At 34.4% G+C, this 24,010-nt stretch overlaps 3 protein-coding genes and 1 long non-coding RNA gene across 7 annotated transcripts; 2 read left to right on the plus strand and 2 right to left on the minus strand.

The window, feature by feature from the left end:
• The first annotated feature begins 792 nt into the window (after positions 1 to 792).
• LOC144549130 (uncharacterized) lies at positions 793 to 2,200 on the plus strand. Its single transcript, XR_013509581.1, has 3 exons — positions 793 to 1,011; positions 1,098 to 1,324; positions 2,005 to 2,200. It is a non-coding gene; the product is annotated as an uncharacterized LOC144549130 (long non-coding RNA).
• A 4,209-nt stretch (positions 2,201 to 6,409) lies between these two features.
• Positions 6,410 to 8,703, minus strand: CB5LP (cytochrome B5-like protein). Of its 3 annotated transcripts, none has more exons than XM_078297788.1 (6): positions 8,575 to 8,703; positions 7,645 to 7,732; positions 7,493 to 7,533; positions 7,289 to 7,366; positions 7,071 to 7,162; positions 6,410 to 6,676 (listed from the first exon to the last, which is right to left on the minus strand). In XM_078297788.1, exons 2-6 carry the CDS (start codon positions 7,730 to 7,732, stop codon positions 6,610 to 6,612), a joined length of 366 nt encoding a protein of 121 aa, XP_078153914.1. In that variant the 5' UTR covers positions 8,575 to 8,703; the 3' UTR covers positions 6,410 to 6,609. The 3 variants fall into 3 exon arrangements, with proteins under 3 accessions (XP_078153914.1, XP_078153913.1, XP_078153912.1); XM_078297787.1 differs by having other exon boundaries at positions 7,645 to 7,764; positions 8,575 to 8,676; XM_078297786.1 differs by lacking the exon at positions 8,575 to 8,703 and having other exon boundaries at positions 7,645 to 7,818.
• A 4,125-nt stretch (positions 8,704 to 12,828) lies between these two features.
• LOC144548942 (mitochondrial carrier protein MTM1-like) lies at positions 12,829 to 16,865 on the plus strand. The gene is made up of 10 exons (XM_078297681.1): positions 12,829 to 13,185; positions 14,189 to 14,269; positions 14,381 to 14,515; positions 14,602 to 14,661; positions 14,754 to 14,924; positions 15,132 to 15,225; positions 15,768 to 15,859; positions 15,951 to 16,100; positions 16,197 to 16,255; positions 16,369 to 16,865. Exons 1-10 carry the CDS (start codon positions 12,967 to 12,969, stop codon positions 16,502 to 16,504), a joined length of 1,197 nt encoding a protein of 398 aa, XP_078153807.1. The 5' UTR covers positions 12,829 to 12,966; the 3' UTR covers positions 16,505 to 16,865.
• Positions 16,866 to 18,996: 2,131 nt separating this feature from the next.
• Positions 18,997 to 22,499, minus strand: LOC144549209 (protein BCCIP homolog). Of its 2 annotated transcripts, none has more exons than XM_078297940.1 (7): positions 22,193 to 22,499; positions 21,586 to 21,858; positions 21,295 to 21,504; positions 21,137 to 21,202; positions 20,563 to 20,658; positions 19,727 to 19,783; positions 18,997 to 19,371 (listed from the first exon to the last, which is right to left on the minus strand). In XM_078297940.1, exons 1-7 carry the CDS (start codon positions 22,487 to 22,489, stop codon positions 19,273 to 19,275), a joined length of 1,098 nt encoding a protein of 365 aa, XP_078154066.1. In that variant the 5' UTR covers positions 22,490 to 22,499; the 3' UTR covers positions 18,997 to 19,272. The 2 variants fall into 2 exon arrangements, with proteins under 2 accessions (XP_078154066.1, XP_078154065.1); XM_078297939.1 differs by having other exon boundaries at positions 22,187 to 22,499.
• Between the last annotated feature and the right edge of the window lie 1,511 nt (positions 22,500 to 24,010).

Below are 24,010 nucleotides of genomic sequence, written 5' to 3' on the forward strand. Positions count from 1 at the left end.
AATTACGCTCCATATCACTTAGTGTAAATAATATGGGCTAAGTGTAATTAATCTAGACTACCCTATATATATATATATATGAGTAGAACTAGGGTGCTCTTAAGCTCACCAAAGTTTTGGTGAGCTTAACTCTAAAACTTGTCAAATCGATTTCAAATGACGAATCCGAACCGTTGAAACCCGCCTACCTTACATGCGATGCATCTACATGTGAAATTTTTAAACATTCAAATTAATTTAGTATAAAGTCAAGCGGTCAAAAAACGTTCAAAAATGAATGCACTAAAATTAATTTATTAACCTTCTAATTTTGACCGCTTGACTTTATACTAAATTAATTCGAATGTTTAAAAATTTCATATGTAGATGCATCACACGTAAGGTAGGCGGATTTCAACGGTTCAGATTCGTCATTTGAAATTGATTTTATGAATTTTAGAGTTAAGCTCACCAAAACTTTGGTGAGCTTAAGAGCACCCTAGTTCTACTCATATATATCTCCCTACCTTATTAAGGAGCTTAATGTCTAGATCCTGCAAGGGTTGTGATTAAAAGTTAAATTTTCGGAATTAATATCAGCCATTCAATTTTCAGATCACATACAGCAGAATTTTCTAAATTTTGCTCTTCAACACTTAAGACCCCACTGTTCGCGCCACATATCATCCCTAAAAACCTAAAACAATTCCTGGCGCTCCATCGCTCCATCTCTTCACTCCGCTAAAAAGAAATTCTGGCGCTCCGTCTCTTCACCCCACTCCGCTCCGTCTCTTCACCCTTCTCCGTCTCTTCACCAAACCGCCGTAGAGATAGAGAGAGAAGGGGAAGAAGGATCGTCGGCGAAGGGATGGAGTTGCGAGACGAACTGGACAGTGGCGGAGGGATCGTCGTCCATAGAAGCTTCCATCTCTGTCGACACCTTCGACGAAGACGCTCCCGATTTGACTTCCGATAGGACGCTTCTACTCCGACCATCCGCCTCCGACGATCCTCAGTCGTGTGAAGTCACTGGTAAAACAACAACAACTTCATCACTTACAAATCCTCCTTTTTTATTACCAATTTTGGATTCAATCGATCAATTTTGGTTTGTGCAGTGTTCTTTAAGGGAAAGTATGAAATTCAGAGAGTTTATGCTCAAACGAGTGCAAGGATTTTTGAGATATATTATACAAAGGATGCAGAAAGAAATTCTACAAAGGAGTACCTTTGCACAGTCAAATGTGGTCCCGCTTCGTCAGATGAGAATTTACATGGTTCTAGCTAGAATAGCAGTGTTCATTCCAGTGAAGAAGAGAGCTGGGTTGATGTCATGACCCCTCTGGTAATTTTTTTTTTACATTGAGAAATCTAACCATGAATACTAACAAGTAAGGGTGTTTATTGGATACAGTTTATTTGGTTTTCAACTAAACCAACAAATTTTGGATTAAAAGTTTGGTTCTTGGGTTTAAATGGTTCATTTCGGTTGAATTGTTGAATAACTTTAGTGTTTTATTTTTGGTTTGGTTTAATCTCCCTTTTAGGTTCAACCAAACAAACTGAAATATACTTTGTTTTTTTTTGGTTCGGTTGTTAATTTGGTTGGTTTGTTTAGATTTTTGAAAACTGAATAAAATTTTGGGTTTGACTATTTTAATTCGCTTTTAACCAAACCGATCATTTGGACGCCCCTACTAAGAAGTAACGTGCTTCCCTTACTAGGCTGTTGAGAAAATTATTAGGCTACGAGACAAATTTAACTGTGATTATTTGTGATTTTGTAAAACACTGTTAATATAAGTGATACAAGTTTGCATGTTTGCAACTACTATGAAAATTCTATTGGGCTATGAACAAATTTAATTGAGTTTATTTGTGATTTTGTAAAACACTGTTAAAATTAAGTGATGCATGCTTTCAACTTTGAGGATACTTACTGGTTGCTTTAGAAGTGACATTTTTCATGAGTTAGTTTTTTATGAAATAAACCTGTATTGACTTTAGTTATGGCTGTACTGTCAGGTTAACAAATATCAGAATCAAGTGTATTAATTTTGTGAAGAACTTCACCTCGCCTCCTCTTCTTCTCTTCTTCAATTTCAGGTCAATTTCCTACCCCTTTTTCCGATCCCCGTCTATGATTTAAATTATTGGGTTATTGAATTGTTTCCCTTTATTTGTTTTCATGATTAAAGGTTTTGAACAAGGTTAATATTTTTATTCAAATATATGGTACCAGATTTAAATTGCAAATCACGAACTATATATAGTACCATATTGCCTTCAAGAGCTTCAAGAGCAAATAAATAACGGTTACTGTCTTCTATGACAAAAAATGAGTTTTTAATAGACTATATATTCAATTGTTAATTACCATCCAAGCAAGTTAAATCGTTTGGCCCCACATCAGTTTTACCGTCAGTTGTCGAGTTTTATAACAATTCTAGCTTGCTTAATGTTTTTGCATGGGTCGGAAAATTTTATTCATTTTTTAGAAAAATAATTCTTCATTTGGTATATTGTTTGTTTATAAATTCTGTGTGACAGATATGGGTGTGGATAGATGTGTGCGCTTGAATGGTCCTACAGAATATTTGAGTTTTAATCTGGATTGCCCGATCAGAATGCGGGTCAATTCGGCTTGAGGTGGAATGCACGTGCCCGTTTAATATTCATGCCAAAGCAGATCGGACGGTCTGAATCTAAACTCAAAATTTCTATTACCTCAGGGATATGAGTTTGAAAATCTTTAGATCAAGTGATTTCCTAGCTATCTAAGAAAATAGTAAAAAAAAATCTGAAAAATGTAAAATTTGGTCTTCAAGTTCATTTTCATATAGAGGTCATGTTGAGCGGTTCGGATCGACTGTTTGGACTTTGAAAACGGAGATAGTACGGGCTTTGTCATGACTGTATTGACAAATCCATGCATTTAGGATATGCAATATTATTTAGCAAAGTGTATATCCTATAAGGATAAAATGGTCAACGTGAAGACATACAAGTTTACTCCGGTACAAATGCAATACCAAGCTGGTATATACCCAAATACAAACAAAATATGTACATAATAAATCATCCTTTTTTGGTACTGGCATGTGGTACCTTAATTATTTTTTTCTTGGTACTTAGGAGATGAGTTTCTTTGTTTTGAGTTGTAATAGCTGGTAAAATGACTATATCACTACTAATTTATAATCCTTTTTTACCAAAAAAAAAAAAATGTGTTTCGGGTATGCAATATTATTTATCAAAGGGTATGTTAAGGGTAAAATGATCAATGTGAAGACATATAAGTATACTCTGGTTCAAATACAAACTGTTATATACACAAATAGAAAAAAAAATATGAAAATTATAAATCAGCTACGTTAAACTTAGTCTGATAAACTTAGATCTCTGAGCGGTATGTTTTTACTATGTGTGTGTCAATTTGCAAGTTATTTTCAATATTTTTCAAGGAGAACACTTACCATTTTTTATGGTCTATAGGATTATGTGTGTCCATTTTACAATTATTTTATAAAAAAATTAAGGAGAACACTTAGGATTTTAGGTTAAAGAACATAACTGAGTACGAAGGTGGTATTGCCAACCTCATAAAGCACTTGAGCTAAGCTACAGGTTCCTCTTTCTCAATACACATTTCATTTTATTTTTTATCTTCTCTTTTTTATTCTTTTATATGTATTCATAACTTAGGGATGTTATTTTATATAGGAGAAAACCAGATCACGTGATCATTTTCAAGTACGTTGCCAATTAAAAAAAAATGGCCTATTAGTTGTTCATTTCTTATAAGCTGTAATGGATTTTGGTTTGATGTTTAAACTGTATTGTTTTTCTAATATGCAGCATTCAACCGTATTAAAGCAATTGGAGACAAGACAAGAATTGAAGAGCAACTCTTAAAAGCACTATGTATAATAAATGATATTACTCGAAAAAATTATTAGATTGAAAAGAAAATTGTGTTTTCAAATTGAAATCTTAAATGATTTCTTAATACAGGCAAAAGCCTCTCAGTCACTTCCATCCATTTCTCTTTGGGTATGATTTGCATTTTTTGTTCTGATGTTAGATTGTGCATATATTAGGATTTCAAAGTAGTTACTAAAAAATAATTTTATTCATTCATTCTGTTCTACAAAAAATATTTTATTCATTCTTAGTTCTTAAAAATTCATGTTGTTTATTCTATGTTGCTTCTCAAAAATTAATTTATTCATTTCATATCCCGTTGCCGTACTTAAAAGGAAAGGGTGCTCAACCCCATGGGTTTTTTTTTTTTGGCATTTTTAACGGATATTTTTTCTTGTTTTGTTTATTCATGTGATTTGTGATACAGATGTAAATCAATATTTGGAGTGGAATGAGAAAAGAAAGAAATTGGTGACTTAGCAAAGGCAATGGCATGTTGTCCACTGCAAACTAACGCAACAACATTTAGAGAGACTATCTCGAAGGTGTTGAGAACAAAGATATCAGTGTGTTGCTTCTACATGAACAACAAATTTTGGAATTATGAGGGGTTTACATACCTGGTGTTTAAGGATTACGGTAGCCTTTAAATGAATTTTAACGGATCTTTTATATTTACAATCAAATATGTATATTCAAAATGGATGCAAGTCTATGGTCATTTGAATGAAAAAAAAAAAATCTTATGAATGTTTACAAGGTTTGTCATGATTTATATGTAATGGGATACAATTATCGATTTATGAGATTATAATTACTTGAGATTAATTATAAAAGGATAATTCTCTCCATGAGCAAAAATTGAAAACAAAACCAAGTTAGCTTTGTATGTTTATGGTTTTTATTAGAAAATGCTATGTTTTTTTATTCCTATATTCAATTCATAAATAATATCTTTGGTTTACATTCAGCGATATTTATTTTCTCTATTTTTTATGAAAAAAAATACTTCAGCAAATTAGATTTTCTACTACATAATTTGCTCCCGTTGCTGTGCACGGGCACAATTACTAGTATATATATAGAGAGAGAGAGAGAGAGTAGAACTACGGTGTTCTTAAGCTCACCAAAGTGTTTGGTGAGCTTAACTCCAAAATCCATCAAATTGGTTTCTCAAATAACTAATCTGAACCGTTGGAACCCGCCTACCTTACGAGTGATGCGTCTACATGTGAAAATTTTAAACATTCAAATTAATTTAGTATAAAGTCAATCGGTCAAAATTAGAAGGTTAATAATTTAATTTTAGTGCATTCATTTTTTGAACGTTTTTAACCGCTTGACTTTATATTAAATTAATTCGAATATTTAAAATTTTCACATGTAGACGCATCACTCGTAAGGTAGGCGGATTTCAACGGTTCGGATTTGTCATTTGAAACCGATTTGATGGGTTTTGAAGTTAAGCTCACCAAACACTTTGGTGAGCTTAAGAACACCCTAGTTCTACTCATATATATATAGAGAGAGAGAGAAGGATTGGCTAAAATCAAAGTGGTAGTTTCTAAGCTTTGGTGCTACCAATTCATTTTTTTATTTTTAAAGTTCAAAACGTCGATTCGAGCCGTTCAAGTCAATCTCTATATTAAAATATGCTTGGAGACCAAATTTTATATTTTTCTGAATTTTTTTACTATTTATTAAGCCACTTTGAAAATCGCTAATCCAACGGTGGCTTAACAAAATAATAAAATCAAAAGCCACCGTTGGATCAACAATTTTTGTTTATTATATTTCACAAAAGTGAAAGTAGCAATTCATAAAACTTTTTCTGAGAACTGTGGGATTAATGCCTTCAATAAATTGAAGAGGTAAACCACAAAATCAACGGAATAGAGAGGTTAGTTGGAGCTGAAAGAGGATAGAATGTTCAGGGGAGAGAGAGAATAGTGGGTAGTGGGACCCACCTGTCATCCTTACTATAGAGAGTATTGTTCATCTATAGTACCAGAATATGTTCAAAATTAGATGCTATCTAAGAGTGAGTCTATGGTACTATGCATATTACGATTTGGCACCGTGCTACGGCTCTATATTCGAGTTTTCAAATCCTAACGGTCGATCCAAACCGTTCATCTTATTCTCCATATTAATATGTGTTTGGAGACCAAATTTTACATTTTTTGAAATTTTTTTTATTATTTTTTTAGATTTATTGAAAATCACTGTTTTTTTATGGTCCAGAATTTTCAGATCAAGTGATTTTCTAAATATCTAAAAAAAATAGTAAAAAAATTTCAAAAAATGTAAAATTTGGTCTCCAAACACATATTAATATGGAGAACAAGATGAACGGTTCGGATCGACCGTTAGAATTTGAAAACTCAAATATAGAGCCGTAGCACGGTAACAACCCGTGATATGCATAGTACCATAGACTCACTCGCTATCTAATATCTATAGTATAGAAGAAATGATAACATCTGGGCCAGGCCCATAAAAGTCATGAAATCAAAAAGCAAGCAGATGCTCTACAAATTTTGCCATAGTACCAAATACAATTTCCTCAAAATTCTCAAGTCATGAAATAAAAAAGCACTAAGCAACGATATTATCCTGCACATCTAAAATTAAAATTGAAACAAAATTCAGAAATTACAGTCTTGTAGTTGTTATTATCATTGACACCTCACAAGAAATGGGAAATTAACTCTTCAAGTCACCAATGTAAAACTCGTCAACCATATCGAAAACTCTGGTAGCATGTTGTGGCCTGTATATCCATAAAAGAAATGTAATATAAATATCACATACCAGTACTAACAACATATTATAGGTCCATGAAGGTAAATTGTGAGGGGTTAATACTGGAAGAAAAAAGAATTCTGACAGAAAAAGTGATAGAAGAAAAGAAAAGTTGGGGCAATTATGCATGTAATTTGTAGCATAGTTGGTTTGGGAATCAATTACAAATTGGCAATTGTGGTATACATAAGCATAGGGAATTAGGCATGCACATGAAACTGTACCTAAGATTAAATAACATTTGCTATGTTGAACATAGCAATCATATTACTGTGAAACCACTTTCACAGTAACTAGGAAACCTGTATGACAAAAGAAAGAAAGAAAAAAATGCTTATAAGATGAAGAAAGCTCATATGTACCCGTAGAAACCCTCAGTAGAGTCACGACCGGCATTGTTAAGGATTGCATCACCGCCTGGGTGTTCCTCTACGTATGGTGTCACATCATATACCTACATCAATACTATTCCAAGATTAAAAAGATTGGTATTTTGCTATCTTTTATGGGGCATATGAGCAAATTTGCATATCTTTTATAGTAATTACATGAAAACGAAAGAAGGGCCAATGTGTCAAACCTTATCTTTGACAATGATCCAGCAATCTTTTCTGGTATTATGCTTCGACACTTCTTCCTTGGTATAATCTCTCACATTCTGTTTTCAAAATAATTTGGGGAATGGAAACAAGTCAGAAACAATTGGTGCCAGTAGTATCAAGAATTGCCAAGTAACAACATGGATCACACAACACAGAATATAGAAGAAAAGAAGAAGGAAAACCTTGACTAGGCTGCTGTTCAATTGAGTGTGTTTTCCCTTACCTGCAAAAGAATTTGAAAAGTTTGAGGACCTAATTGTAAAAGTGAGAAAGCAGAGATGCAATTGAGGAGTTTAGGTGGTGAAATGTGAGAAATGGTTAATAATATTAATACCTTTGTTCTTGTTGGATTTAGGGAAGAGAAAGAGCACTGCTCCCAGTAAAAGAAGCACAATCAGTGCCAGTAGAGCAATTGTTTCCATCTGTAGCAAGCAAATCTTAGATCTAGTCTAGACTGGAGAGGATTGATTCGTAGAGTCAGGTATTAACAAGGTATTACAAAGAAAGACTTAGCACGAGTAAAATATATGTTATAATATGTAAAGACCTAAATACCCCTCTTCCTCCCTTCACATCTCTTGTTCTTTATATTCATAAGCCTTCTCACAAACCCAGCTATGACCATTATCGTTATGATACTGGTACCACATTGCAATATCAAATTATTAATACAAACAATAACGTTTGGAAAAAAAAAATGATTTAGAAAGATAACTTCTTTGCAATTGTTGTGAGAACCTCACTATAACAGTTCTAAGGTCACAAATGTTGACAGCTACCATTTTTACAAATTAGACCGTGGAAGCATTTTTCTTCTCTTTTACAAAATTTGTAAAAATCTTGGGGGGCAATTTTAACAGTTTCAGTACTAGCAAAATTTCACATTGTAATTTTCATTTCCAAGATTTTTCAAGTATTACAGCTTTCATTTTGCTAGATATAAAAATTGTGTTTAATAAATTTTAGTTTCAGTTTTCATGTTAACTTAATTTTCAATTTCTAAGGACCAAGTAATGACATTCAGAAATTGCACAACTGGTAAGAAACAAAAGAGAAGCATTTGCTTACCAGTAAAAAGGGAAAGGTTAGTTCCAGGGTTTCTACTCAAAAACCCTACAAAATGTAACCAATTGAGGTCTATAGGGAATATTGCTAGCGCGTTCAACACCAAGTCCAGAGGTTACGACATTTTATCTTCAAATACTCGAATTCTTAATCCTAAGAAAAAAAAAAAAAAAAATCGATAAAGGGAGGAGATGGATACCCGTCAAGAGGAGTGTCAATGAAGAGAGACTTTCGGTGCGAATGAAGAGAGGCTCTTACTGGAGAGGAGAGGGGAAGGGAGATGCGATCGCAGCGTGATGGAGTGCGTATCCTCTGAGATATCTCAACTTTTGCGTGACCAACGCGTATGGTGCCTATTCGGGGATAGCGCAGGGGGGCCAGTATTATTGTGCTTTGTGATTCGCGCAAAACGTATTTGAACGGTAGAGATTTTCAAAAAAAAACGCAAAAGTTGAGATATCTCAGAGGATGAGAATTCATCTCAACTTTGCATGATTGATTAATTCGGGGACAGCGGCTAGCCGCTAGCGCAGGGGGCAGTATTATTTGTGCAGAACGTATTTGAACGGTTGAGATTTGCCAAAAAGTAACACAAACCACTGTACCGCGCGTGCATTAAAAAGAAGCTCTTTTTCACGAATCTTAATAAGTTACAGAAGCTTTGATCTATCAAAATATGCATGCATTCGTTTCTTTATAACATTTTGTAATTGTTTTTGTATCTGTAAGTCTGCAACCCATTTTAAATGATAATTGCACAGGGAACATGTGATATTCTGCTCAATTTTGGCGTTTCTTGTTTGAACAGCTTAAAAAAAGTGCTTGATTAAAAAAAAAATGGATCAAATTGGCTTCTTTTATTTCGCTACCCAGCCCAATTGACTTGTTCAGAACTATACTACATAGCGGATGCATTTTTATTTATTTCCAAACTCTTAAACATAAGGAATTCTGAGATTTTTAAATCAAATCAGATGCATATTTTTAGAGATTTTTTTGTCTGTATAAAATATTTTTTTTTAAAAAGAAACAGAAAGAGTACTTGCAAATTTATATGAGTAGAAAAATCAGTAAAAATAATTTTACCGATTCAAAGTTTGAATTTGTTTGAATCGATTGAATTCCTAATGATCAAAACAAGTTGTTCTTTTCTTTTTAAATTTTCTCTCTTAAAATATAAAAAGTTTTTAAAAAAATAGATGAAGTCATTCTAATATATTTAATTTTAAAATATTTTATTTATTTTTTAAAAACTTTTCATATTTTAGTAAAGAAAATATAAAAATAAAATAAAAAATCCTGGTTTAGATCGGTAATAATTTTACTGATATAAACTTTTACAAATTTTTTAATCGGTAAAATTTCTATTCATCTTTCTATTCATGAAAATCTACAAGTACTTTTTATGTTTGTGTTTCTTGTTTTTTAATATTTTCTATAGACAAAAAAAATTCTTTTTTTTAAGACTCGCAGCTGATTTTAGTTGCAAGATTAGATATGATTGTATTTTTATGAAAAAAGAGGAGTGATGCAGATCTGAGGTTCAGGTCACCGATAGGTGGGGCCCGGACTGTGATCTCGAGTCACAGCTCTCATGCTCGCCATGTTCGCTTGCATGGCCTCCTTCTATGTCGCCGGCTGGTAAAGCTTTGCTCCTTGTTAGGATCTGAAACTGGAATTGGCATTGATTTTGTTGAATTTTTCAAATCTGTGTTTAGGTTGTGGCAGGATGCTCAAACAAGGATGTATTTGATAAAAGAACAGGATATGCGCTTCTTCTTTCCTTACATTTCAACAAAATTTTGGTCTTGTGTTGTATAATTCAAAGCTGTACATTTACTGGTATATTTACTGGTAGTATACCAGCATAGTTTCTTATTATATTATTCATATTGTTTTTTTGATGCTATTTTAAGGGCACTGAGGGGCGGATCATAATAGTGATTGGGGGGTGCTAAGCCACCCCAAGTTTTTAAAATTTTAATTACAAAGTATTTAAAAATCTTACTAATTTGTGTCCTTTTATATGCATAAGACCCCTCTATAATTATATAAAAAAGTTAAAAGGGTTTTAAAGTAAACTGTAAAAACAAAAATCACAGACTGGCTGTCTGGCTTCATTTCTATTTGAGTAATCGGGTTGTATGCACAGTGGAAATGAAGTAAAGAACTATTTCCAAATTAGAAAGGTCATACTCAAAAATTAATAATAGCTAATCTAATCTTTGAGATATCTCAACTTTTGCGTGACAGACGTGTACGGTGCCTTTCGGGGATAGCACGGGGGTCAGTATTATTTGTGCTTTGAGATTCGTGCAGAACGTATTTGAACAGTTAAGATATTCTAAACAAACACTCAAAGTTTGAGATATCTTAGAGGATGTGAATTCTCATTATACTTGAATTGTGGTTCAGCCCCTGATGTGATGACACTAAAGGTTGTAGCATGCAGGTAATTAAACATTTTACAGTTCATTCTACAAAATGTTGAACTTTGAAAATTGTGAAATTAAAATGAATAAAACTTGCTTTGCATAGTGCATATATAGGCAAAGCAACTGAATAAAACTTGCTATTGACTTTCTCTCCATTTCTTTTAAATATTGTGAATGATGGAAACTTTGTTGTTCTTCTTGGACCCCCAGGTTGATTTTTCTTTTTCTCCATTTCTTTTAAATATTTATTTTATATATGCAACTTTTTTTTTTTTTTTTTTTTTAAGTTTTCTGATTTTTGCTGTGTGTTGTTATTTGAAAATTCAAAATTCTTGTAGGAGCTTTTTGATTAAAGTAAAAAATTTGATTAAATCTTGTGGGAGCTTTTGAGTTCTGTTAGGTGGTATATTCAATGTCTTGTCAATTTAAAAGATGCTCAAACAAATCAGTAGCTGCCTCCGAAAAAGCTAACGAGTGCTGGCTTTTTTGTTATTCATCGACTTGTATAAATATTTGCATTTTTTTTTTGATGTGGCTTTAGCAGTTGTAGTGAGATATAATTAGGGGTGTTCATCGGTTTCAAAACCGAATCGAACCGAACTAGGCAAACTAAAGTTATAATTTGGTTTCAAAAATATAATTGAACCGAATGGATTTAACATTGCAACTGAACCGAACCGAATCAAAGTTTTATTTTGATTTGTTCGGTTTGTTCAGTTCAAACCAAAATACATTAATTTTTTATTTAAAGCAATTTTCTTATAATAAATCAAAGTATATTAAGAAATAAATTGGGAGTATTAAGAAATAAACCAGTACGGTCCCGACCAAATTCATAATATATAAAAAGTTCGGTCGGTTCGGTTATGTCGGTTTTGAGAATTTTCAAACCGAACCGAAGCGAACTGAAGTTATAATTCGGTTTTAAACAACAAACCGAACCGAACTATTAAACAGAAAAAATCGAACCATTTGATCCAAACTAATTTGATTCGGTTCAAAACCAAATAAATCGGACCCAATGAACATCCCTAAATATATAGCTTGATTCTTTGTTTAGCTGATTGTTCTATGAGATGGCTTTAATTTTGAATAATTGATTTTTCTTCTTATATTATTTGCCCTTTACGAAACGTTTGAACTTTGAAATGTAAAGACTAAAGACTTGTATTCTTTTCTTCGTTTGAATTCATTAAAGTTGTTCAAGTCGAAAATGCTCTCCAAACAAATAAATAAAGTTGGACTGGAGAATGCTGATGTCAGCAATGAAATCACAAAACCAACTGTCTTCCTCTTCAAGAATTTAAGATGAGCAGCTAAAAGTATTCTTTTTCTATTTTTAAGTTTGTATTGGTAGAAATTACCTTAAATTGTATAGCTTTAATATGCATTCTTTTGTGTAGCGAATTAAAATAACTCGTCTGAATGATTCTCTACCAAGAAATTACGCCTAAAGCGCCGCAGAAAACCAGATGGTTCGGGTCATCGGACTCATTCCAAATTTCACGGATTCGGAAGAGCCGAACGAATTCGTATCCTCTGAGATATGTGTAAAAGATTGCCTTCACTTTATTATGCATTTTTTTGTGTAGCGAATTAAGAAACTTGTCTGAATGATTCGCTAGCAAGATATTACGCCGAAAGTGCCGCAGAATACGGATTGGTAGAAATTACCTTAGGTTTTGTCACTTTATTATGCATTCTTTTGTGTAGCGAAATAAAAATTTATCTACATGCATGATTCGCTACCAAGATATTAGACCGAAAGTGCCGCAGAAGACGGATTGGTTCGTGTTATCGGACTGTAAAACAGTTTAACGGGCATTCCTAATTCTACGGAAAACGGAAGCGATGACCTAATAAGACCGAGAAAAACGAAGAGGCGTAGTTTCTAGAAAGCCAAAACATGAGTTCGATCTTTCGGTTAAACTCGGTGTTCACTTGACCAACGATACACCGGAATCGACATGGCCATTAAGGCCTCCACGTGTCATTAAGCTCGTTTAGAACTTGTCCATTCAAAAAACACTGTTTCGGGAGAAAGCACCAGTCCCTTCCTTTTTTTTTCCCTCTCGCTCTCGGCGCCCCTTCTCTCTCTCTCGTTCTATACATAAAAGAGAGCAAGGGATCGAAGGATTGGAAGAAGCATCTTCCAAATGGTTGGATGCTCGAAGAATGGGTTACCCACGTGGATGAGCGCGGCAACACGCCTCGATTTTGACAACATCTCTCGACCTTCCACCGCTGGCGACTCAGACGGTGCCTCCAACGGTGGCTCGCCGGATTCAGGTTTAGGTTTAGGAGAGAGAGCTCTTTCAGCCGCTGGGGCGGCGTTTATTTCAGCTATTATCGTCAACCCGCTTGATGTTGCAAAGGTATTTGCTTTCAAACAAGCATTGAATTGTCTCTTCTTCAAAATGGGTAAAGAGGAATCTTTTGTTTGCGCTGTAATGACAAACAATGACAAACAATGACAAACAACAACAACAACAAAATGGTCTTTCAGTTGAAATAACCAGTAATATCTTTCAAATTCACCATTTTAGAGGGTGATCGATGCAAATTTATTTGATCAAAGGATTTATTGGGGCAAGTGTACATGAGAAAATCGCAATTTGGTTGTGTAATTAGTTATTTTTTCAGGGTGTTATCATGTTCATATTTTGTTAATATTAGTTGCTTAATGTTAATTTCTCTGCCAATAATACCTTGATACTTGTATTTATGTGTATAAATTTATTGTCTTTATGTATATTTAGTTAATATTAGTTGCTTAATGTTAATTTCTCCCCTGGAAAAATGGGGAAAAAAGGAATATCTTGTTTGTGCTGTAATAATGACAAACAATGATGACAACAACAAAATGGTAGATGAGAAATTGAATAAAAACTTGAGGGGAGAATCGAATATTATCGAATAAATTGCTGTCAATTGAAATAACCAGTAACCAGTCTTTCAAAATCACCATTTAAGAGGGTGATCGATGCAAATTTGGTCTTGGAAACCTCAACTTATAAGATGACAGTTTAGTTTGACAGGATTTAACATGATTGGAGAAATGGTGAAGAGTGAAATGGTGCAATGAAAAGTGCCGTGGTGGCAGTATGCTTAGAATAATTTTGACCAATCCAAGGACACAGAATTAGTATGGTGTTGTATTGATAAATGCAGGATAATAGTTTGCTAGAAGAATAAAAAAAAAAAAGTGAAGTCATTTGACCCAAGGATTTATTAGGAAATAAGTATACATGAGAAAGTGGCAATCTGTTAATTTTTCAGGGTGTTATCATGTTCTTATTTTGTTATAATTACTTGCATAATATTAATTTCTCTGCCAATAATGCCTATTCATACTTGTATTTATGTATATAACTACAGACAAGGTTGCAAGCACAAGCAGCAGGAGTACCTTATTACAGCCAGTATGGTCCCCAGATGGCTTCTCTTGGCCCCAATTCTGTAATAGTTCCTCTCTCTCTCTCTCTCTCTACACATGTTTCTTTCTTGCTCGCTCTCTCTCTCTCTTGATTTTTGAGGTTTCTTAACTTTGGCAATTTGTGTATATGTCAGATGTTTTCAGAGTTTAGATGCTCTGCGACGTGTCCGCGGGGTGTGGTAATTGGTACAGAACCATTACCAGTTTGCCCTCCTGAATGCTTCCAGTATAAGGGAACACTTGATGTCTTTTTCAAAGTTGTTAGGCAGGTTAGTAATAATGTATTCGCCTTGTTTGTTTTTTTAAAATATGTTCTTGTTTGATGGCAATGATGCATTTAATTTTTATGAAACAGGAGGGTTTTAGTAGGTTGTGGAGAGGTACGAATGCTGGCTTGGCTCTTGCTATCCCAACGGTTAGTTCCTTAATTTAGCATTTAGCTTCTTGTGAATTCTGAAACCAGTATATAGTTTGATAATATATGTACTTTTAACTTCTTGTAAACAGGTAGGAATATATTTACCATGTTATGACGTATTTAGAAACTGGATGGAGGATTTCTCAAGGGTAAATGCCCCCGGCTTGACCCCATATGCCCCCCTTGTTGCCGGTTCTATTGCTCGATCATTAGCATGTATAGCTTGTTCTCCTATCGAGCTGGCACGTACTCGTATGCAGGTACTTCACCATATCTCATCCTCTTTTCACTTGATTAACAATCATGATTTCATGAGGTTGTCTGATGATCAATAGAGATGAAACGATCTTATCTATTACCCTATAACTTCCAAGCATGCATATGCTTTGTGCTTTCATGGCCCTAATAAAATGACTGCAAATATTATAAGGTTGTTAACTAATGTTGGTTTGGATGATGCAACAAAGGCATATAAAGAGATGAGAGCTGGAGTGAAGCCTCCTGGCATGTGGAAGACTTTACTCGGTGTTCTTTCTCCTCTCTCTGGCAACACTGTTACCCGTACGCATTGCTCACTCTTGTTTACAAATACTATTGTCTATTGAAGTTGAAACATCTCTTATGCATACAAATAGCAATGTACTGAGACTAAAAATTTGTTTTGTCCAAGTACCACCCTTGTGTTTCATGATATCTGTAATGAACACCCTCATATTTGCTACTATCCAGCATTTTAATCTTTTTCCTTTATAATATAACTACCCAACATTTTGGTATCATACTATTCCATAAATTTTAAGTTTTTAACAAACTTCCTGTTATTTAAAGACTTTTCTGATTTCATAAGCCGAAGTTGAAATACCATCAAGCCTGCCTAATTTAAATACTAAGTTGCTTGATCTTGTGAAGCACTTATGAAGAGGTTCGGTCATATAATGGGAAAAGTTGAGCGCAACATATTAAATTTTGGATCTGGTTTTATTCCAGTTTTTTGTGCTGTTTCCTGTTGATGTTAAATAAATCCGTTTTTGCATAACCAAGTTCTTTTCTTTTCCCTCTCTTGAGTTGGTTTTTCTTTTTCTTTCTTTTCTGAATAAATATAGCTCAAAACTACCGACTGTTGTGGACGGGTGTGGGAGCACAGCTGGCACGTGATGTTCCTTTCTCTGCAATTTGCTGGTCTACTCTTGAGCCAGTATGTTCTCTTTCTCATTGTTCTTTTTTTTTAGTTTGAGTTCTTTATCATGTCCATTGGAGGGTTAAATTTTGGGTTCGTGAAATTGCAGATAAGGAGAAAGCTGTTGGGTATTGTAGGAGAGGAAGGGAATGCAGCAAGTGTACTTGGTGCAAATTTCTCTGCCGCTTTTGTTGCAGGAAGTTTAGCGGCAGCTGCCACCTGTCCTCTTGATGTTGCTAAAACTCGTAGACAGATTGAGGTTTCTTTTATTATTTCTTTTGTTATGATATTGTACCATACTGGTACTGACACATAGCTGTTATAAATTTAAAATCTGTTTTTATTTTATGAACAGTACGATCCACAAAAAGCAATTAAGATGACCACGAGGCAAACGCTGGTGGACATTTGGAGGTAACCCCCCCCCTCTTCTCTTTTAAAGAAAAAATTAATAACAGATGCAACACTGGTTTGTCAGTATTCGTGCTGTTTTTGTTAATATCTTTTTGCATCTTTGTACTGTGCAGGGTTGAAGGGGTGAAGGGTCTGTTCACAGGTTTAGGGCCACGTGTTGGCCGCGCGGGCCCATCTGTCGGGATAGTAATCTCTTTTTATGAGGTGGTTAAATATGCTCTCAATCAAAGGAATGCCTCTTCATCATAATTTCCAGCCAATAGTTGACGACAGAGATATAATAGTCATGGGAGATCAATTTTTGCATTAGCAATGTTTGTTGGTCTCTCATTAACAAAGCCTGATCAAATATTATCTGAATAAACACGAAATATACATTCTTTTTTTTTTTTCTATTTGTTTTGCATCCTATTTATATTAGTAGTTCAAGGAGAGATGCTCCAATTTTGGTAATGCTAGGATCCTTGTGTAACATTAGTGCAAGGATCGCATGTTGTACCTTTTGCTGTAAATTTTAGCTTAGGTTTTCAGCTCCCTTTTTCAAGTTGAATATTTGGTACATGGGGAAGCTTTGTCATGGCCTCAAATTTCTACATGTTTTTTTAGTTTTTCCCTTTTCAATGTGTTGGTTTGTCGACAGTGAGGTTTAAATTTGCAGTGGAGATTTGTATTTTGATGCGTCTTAGCCTTTAGGGTTTATTATTTTAACCACGAAATGTGTTGTTCTAAACTTGAAGGTAGTAGAGATTCGGAACTTCATGTGAAATTTACTTTACTGTTCAGCACAAGCACAGTACGAACAGTAATTCTTTTTCATGTTTATTGTTTATATTAAATAAATGTACAAAAAGGAAAGTAGAAAGTTTGGGCCCCAAAAAAAAAAAATATATTTTTTTCTCAAAATATGTTTATTACCAGCAATATATCATCTTTAGTACCAGCACATTAGTAACATACTGAATGTTTTTCCCAAAAGAACACACAACATGTTAGGGGAGATGCAACACATAATTACAGTAGCTAGGGGTTAACTGCATTTTGGGTTCAGGGCATCATGTGCTGTTTTGGCTATACTCACGGTGTAATGGGTTTTGCTACATGTACACAATTCCCTGAATTGTTTCAAATTTGCACCAATGTCAATATTACTGTTTGCTGAAGCAGTCAATACTAAGTTTCAATAAAAAAATTTACTAGACAGCTACATGGCATAGTATTGCAACCAGTGTTTTAAAATGCGGTTTTGTTCATGCATACGGAAGGCCACTGCATACCGCATATGCGGATTTCATGCGGATTTTAAAATAAAAATTCACGTATATATATATATATATATATATATATATATATAGAGTTAGGCTGGGGTGCTATGGATAGCATAGTGGCCTCCCGTGCTACGGCTCAATATTCAAGTTTTCAAAATCCAAACGGTCGATCCGAACCGTTCATCTTATTCTCCATATTAATATCTGCTTGGAGACCAAATTTTATAATTTTCTAAATTTGTTTACTATTTATTAAGCCACTTTGAAAATCGCTAATCCAACGGTTTTACTGTTTTGTGCAGCCACCGTTGGATCAACAATTTTGTAAAATACTTAATAGATAGTAAAAAAATTCAGAAAAATATAAAATTTGGTCTCCAAGCAGATATTAATATGGAGAATAAGATGAACGGTTCGGATCGACCGTTTGGATTTTGAAAACTCGAATATTGAGCCGTAGCACGGGAGGCCACTATGCTATCCATAGCAACCCAGCCTAACTCTATATATATATATATATATATATATATATATATATTCATATTCATATATTTGAATTTATTTTCACATAATAACATAACCAAAATAATTTTTTAATTTTTTTAATTAAAATACATTCAAATTGTCAAAACCGCATGGAAAAACTGCATGACCGCATATTTCAATCCGCATGGCCGCATATTCAGACCGCATGGCCACATTTTTAATCTGCATGACCGCATATTCGGACCGCATATGCGGCCGCATGGAAAAACCACATGGGCATTCTGAACACGGCTGCCAACCGCATACGCATATGCGGCCCATGCGGCCGCATTTTAAAACACTGATTGCAACAATGGTATTCTCTGTATTCAATGGTTATGTCCTGTGATTCCCTTTCTGATACACCTGATATGATCAGTTGGAAATGTAAAAAAAAAATGGTACATTTTTCTTCACTATTTGGCAAATTAAAGTTCCAGTGAAGATGCAAGCATTTTTATGGTTACTCAGTATTGCATGTTCTATATGGAATGCACCAGGATTGGAAGGCATGGATTTGGTAACAGGAATACGAAAGAGGCAATGGAAGATGGCCAGCTTTCTTTTCCATATTTTGTTTTCTGGTACTGATAGCAAATATAATGAAATTTTTCAAGACTTTAGGCTGGGTTTTAGAAATATAAGAGAGCCAGAGAAGATACTGGTATTATTGCTGAGAATTCTGCAAAAAGGGTAATATAGAATGAATATGCTTCAATGTACATTTTGTTTTATTTCAACAGTGAAACATGTGGCGACTATCACTTATTTCCAAAAAATAAAATTGAACTATAAAGCAATGTTCGATACTATCCAGCTGCTCTTATAAAATTAATAGAGTATGCACAGATGCTTCATTGGTAAGACTTGTTAGAGACCATGAAATCCAACAGTAGCAACTTATTTTGTTCACATATCAAGACATTCTCTATGATATTTCAAGAATAAACATGGCCTTGACTTCTCATCATATCAAATTGGATTATAATTTAAGTCACCCATCTTCAATTAAACAAATAAAATAGTTCCAAATTTTGTACTTCTATCTCCTATTTTTTCTGCTCAATACAAAATTTCGCATGAAGTACGTACAAAAACTCATATATATTTTTTTTAATCTAATGCACTTCAATTAGTTCTGACAGAACTGAGAAAAACCACTTCTAGAACCTACCTTTAAAATGAAAGCTAGCAAGTAAGAATACAAACTCAACAAACTATGCAGGATCACAAGTGCTCCACCAAAGTCTTCAGTTTTTCAAGGAATTTGGGGATTACCTCAGCTTTGATAACCATCGCCAAACCCACTTTTTTATAGCTTTTCAACTGCACCAAAAAGAAAATGATCAAATATCTACAAGAAATTTAAATATAAAAAAACATAACTGATCCCGCACAGATTTTAATTCTGAAAATATTTGGAATTTGTGGTTTTTTATGAGCAAAAGTTAAACTAAAACCCCTATTGATTCAGTTTGCCCCTGGCAAAGGCTATCTTCTTTCTGATCAAATGACTGTTATAACCCTGAATTAGCTAACAGCATTCGTACAATAACTAACCTCTCTCATTATCTCAATGGTTAGTATAATAATAACAACCATGAAATGTAAAAGACCATGAACTCATCTATGGAAGAAATTTCTTTTCTGCAAAAGATGGATAGTTCAAATTTGAAGTTACCTCGGGAGGAGCCACTTCTTCAGCCGATAGTTCAAATGTAAAAGACCATGAACTCATCTGAAGAATTATAAAATCATATATAATTAGAATTTCTCTTACCTACTAAGTAACAATCATATCCCTTGAACCTTAAAAAAAAACAATCATACTCCTTAGTAAAGCAAACTAAGCCAATCATACTCCTTAGTAAAGCAAACTAAGCTATTACCAAGGACCTACAGATGCAATACTTTGAAGCACTTGGATTGAATTGCAATTTGTTATCTGTCAATTAAGTTACGGGAATCGCATCCCTTCTTCAAAAGATGCCAAAAGTATTCTATTGCCTCATTTTAATATACAATTGCCAAGAAGGACTAAAGAGACAGGTATTTTGTGAAGAAACACCCCGACAAATTTCTATATTTACCACTAGGGGCTTTTGGTTTAGTTCAGTCACACAGTAAATTACTCACAAAGGAAAATAAAGCTGCATCAAATATTGCAAAAAGACCGCCCATTTTCAGTATGAAAAAGACTCATTAATCCTGTTAGAGAAATTTGAAGTGCATAAAGCACCTGAACATTTCTCTTTACTACTAAGTAACAATCATATTCTTTAGTAAAGCAAACTAAGGTACTACTAAGGACCTACAGATGCAATACTTCGAACCACTTGGATTGAATTGCAATTTGGCATCTGTTAATATTCTAAGTTACAGGAATTTGATTGGTTAGTCTGAGGCTTTTAAAGAATGAGGAGTTCCTGTCATAATGTATGACAGTTTGGTTTTATGCAAATACTAGTTATAATCTTTGTCAAGTAGAAATTATTTTAGAGAAGATTAATCAAGTACCTCATGGAATATCTCATCCTCCTGTTTTAAATAAATAACAGGCTCATCCCAATCAGCTTTTCTCTTTACAGCTCTTTGTTGGGGCTGCGCCTTGTTCTGTGCATGAAATAAGAACTCTACTAATCATTCTATTATATGGAAGAAAAATCAGGAATAGATGTGCATGAATTTCAGTCATGTCAGTTGAAAGTAAGAAATCGCATACAATTCAATCCCAATTTGTTCAGAGACTTATTACTTGTATATTCAACAATTTCATTGTACATTTATTAAGTGATTATTTGGCATCTAATATGATCATTTCTCAGGAGAAACCGGTATTAAACTAATTTCATTCATCTTGCAAATGCATCAATCAAAAACTGACAAAAGTCATTGAGGAAAGAAACTAACAACAAAACTTGGCAAATCTACAACAAAACAGTTAGAAAGTATTTCAAACACTGATGAAAATTAAAATAAAGAAATATACAAGGACAATTTAGCCGTTTGGACATGGCCTATACATTTTTATAGCAGAGTTAATAACAAAATAAGAAACTACAAATTGAGCATAAGAACTTTGAAGTAGTACCTCTAAGATTTTTGTGATCAAGAAATAATGCTTGAACCGGAAAGAGTCACGAAGAACTGCTGTGGGCTATAGGGAAAAATACAAAATAGTGAGTCCCCAATAAAACTACAATTGCATAGCAATGTAAATTAACAGTACCAGCAGAGGGAGAAAGAGACCTCATCCTCAGTAGCCCACGATATCTCATCAAAAAGGGCTTCATATAATTTGAGCACGAGTTGGTATGGGCAGTTTGCAAACCGCTGGCACATTAGCAAACCAGTATCCTTTGCTTCTTCCTCCAATACCTGCCTCAACTTCACTTTTGTCTTTTCTTCTTTGCACATGCCTAGAACATACTGTTTGAGCTCCTTGATGCACTGGTTATCCTGACACAGCAATCAACAAAAGAAAAGACATATCACTTCTATCCTTTGTCAGCAATCACACATCAGTCAGACATATTTTACCTGATAGCGGCCAAAATTGAGTGCGGTAATGACAGCAAACAGCTCCTGTTCGTCACCTCCATCTCTATTCCCGTCAGAATCATCAGTGTCTCCTTCACTGTCAGCCGATTTGACAACTGTACCGACTGTTGTCTGTGCAAGAATGAGCTCAACAAATCCAGAGAGATCCCATTGGTAGTTGTCAAGGTACTTTTGGAGAAGGAGCTTCACCCCATGAAAATCTTCCGATTTTGGGTCGAAGAATTCAAAATCTACTTGCACCATCTCCTCTTCCTATTTATGTTATACACAATTCAACATTCAATTGATGCAAATTGAGAGTAAATATAGGCTTCGTCACACCATCACATGGGTATGTTTGGATTGAGAGTGAGGTTAGTAAGAATAGCGTGCTAACCCCAAATTTGGAATAGCCTCTAACCCAACATTTCAGTGGGTTAGTGGAATAGCGGCTAACCCAATTGTTGAGAATAGCTATTTTTTCAACCCAAACGTGGAATAGTCGCTAACCTGAATTTGGAATAGTTGCTAACCCAACTAACCCTGCTATTCCTTGGCCCCCAAACACACCATTAAGTAAACAAAATTGAGTTAATTAAACAAGTACCTGTTGATCTTCATCATCATCATCATCATCACTAGAGAAGTCAATTTCTTTAATGCTGTTAGGATTTGTATTATGGGAGTTTGCATTTGAGTGAGGAGATGAAGAAGAAGTAGTGAATTTGGGGAGAGAGAGAAGGCTACATCTAGCAAAGGAAGAGAAAGTGAGCATAGGTTTCGGCCTCTTCTTCTTCGTCTTCTTCATAGGTATTGCCCGAGATTGTGCAGCCATTTGTTTATGCTTATCATCATCATGATCATCGTTTAGGTTGAGAAAGGTAACACCTTTCTTCGATTTCATTATACCTATGCTGCAGAATTAGATTATTCATTATCATTTCAATCACCATAATTACTCACTATTTGTATGGTACATTGGTACCAGTATATACAACAAAACGGGTGGTACTGAACCCAATACCCCCATCACCCAGGCATCAGTTTTAAATCTCTCAAGTTACTAGCTACAGAGTTACTAAAAGAGGCCCAATCAACACTAATACATCCCCTCTGCAAATAATTAAATCTCTCAATTTAGCTAGTAATAAAAGTTTGCCATTCTATCCAATACCTATGCTGCAGCTATTAGATTATGGCCGAGGGAAGAGCAGCGGAGGGAGGGCGAGAGAGAGAACCGGCGTCGGCGCCGGCGGGGAGGAAGAACGGAGAACGGCTAGGGTTCTCTTCTCTTAATGGAATTTAGAGATGGCTAAATAAATTAATTAAAATTTGGCAATTTCTTCGTAAACCCTAAACCCAGTAATCTAATGAGATTCGTCGTTTTGCAATTCACCATACAAGTGTGTACGTGGCAGGCTGTCATAGGCACCTTATTTTTACAATTCCTTCTTTTTAATTTAAAGTTTGGGCTTTGAGGTTTGAAATGCATTCAAGTCCAGCGGCCCATCTGCAGCTTCTTCTTCTTTTTTTTACTTAGATGTGACTGTTTTGGACCTCAATCAGTTCTCAATCTAATTTGATTGAGTGTCTTCTCTGTTTTTAGTCTAGTTGATTCAGTTTTTGATTCAGTTTGAATTCAATGTCTTCTCAGCTATGATATGCGTACAGAGAAAATCATCACTAGACTCTTATCACTCTAATTAAGTAAGGATGATCAAATTGTGTCCACTGGATATGTGCGATTTTAATTTTATTTAGCTCTATGTTATGATAGACACTATCCTACGTAACAACTGCTTTGTACTTTTTTATCAATACAATTTTCCATGACTTTCACAAAAAAAAGGAAAAAAAGAAAAGAAAAGGCAACTTTCACAAAAAAAAAGGAAAAAAAGAAAAGAAAAGAAAAAGGCAACACGTGACAGACATGAACGCACTAACACAGTAACACTAATAGCCCAACAGAACAACATGCATATGCATATTCATACTCTACTGACATATTCCCTAAATCTATTCTATAATATAATTTTGTCTAATGTAGATATTTTGTGAATGTGGTCAATAGATATTGTCGTTTACCAGAGACCATATATTAATATCATATAGCACCTCACATGGAGGGATCAGGATTCAGGGATGAGATTTGCAACTTTGCATAATTGCATTGCAAGACGACGACAAATATCTGCAACCACCCACAAAATTAATAAAAAGGATTTTCACCAGTTTCACTGAATCACTATACTAGTGAAGTAGTGATCCATTCGTTGTTTGTGAAACTTGTAGGGTTTAACTTGCAATTTTGTTGTTCTTTGTTCAGCAAGGATTATACTGGTATTTAGACTTGTTGATTTTTGGTAACTAGATTAATTTTTGTATTCTGGTTTTGATGCTTCCTGAAACCGGTTAGGCCACTTCT

Source organism: Carex rostrata, chromosome 34 (assembly GCF_964058835.1).
Source record: "Carex rostrata chromosome 34, lpCarRost1.2, whole genome shotgun sequence".
Classification (NCBI taxonomy): Eukaryota; Viridiplantae; Streptophyta; class Magnoliopsida; order Poales; family Cyperaceae; genus Carex; species Carex rostrata.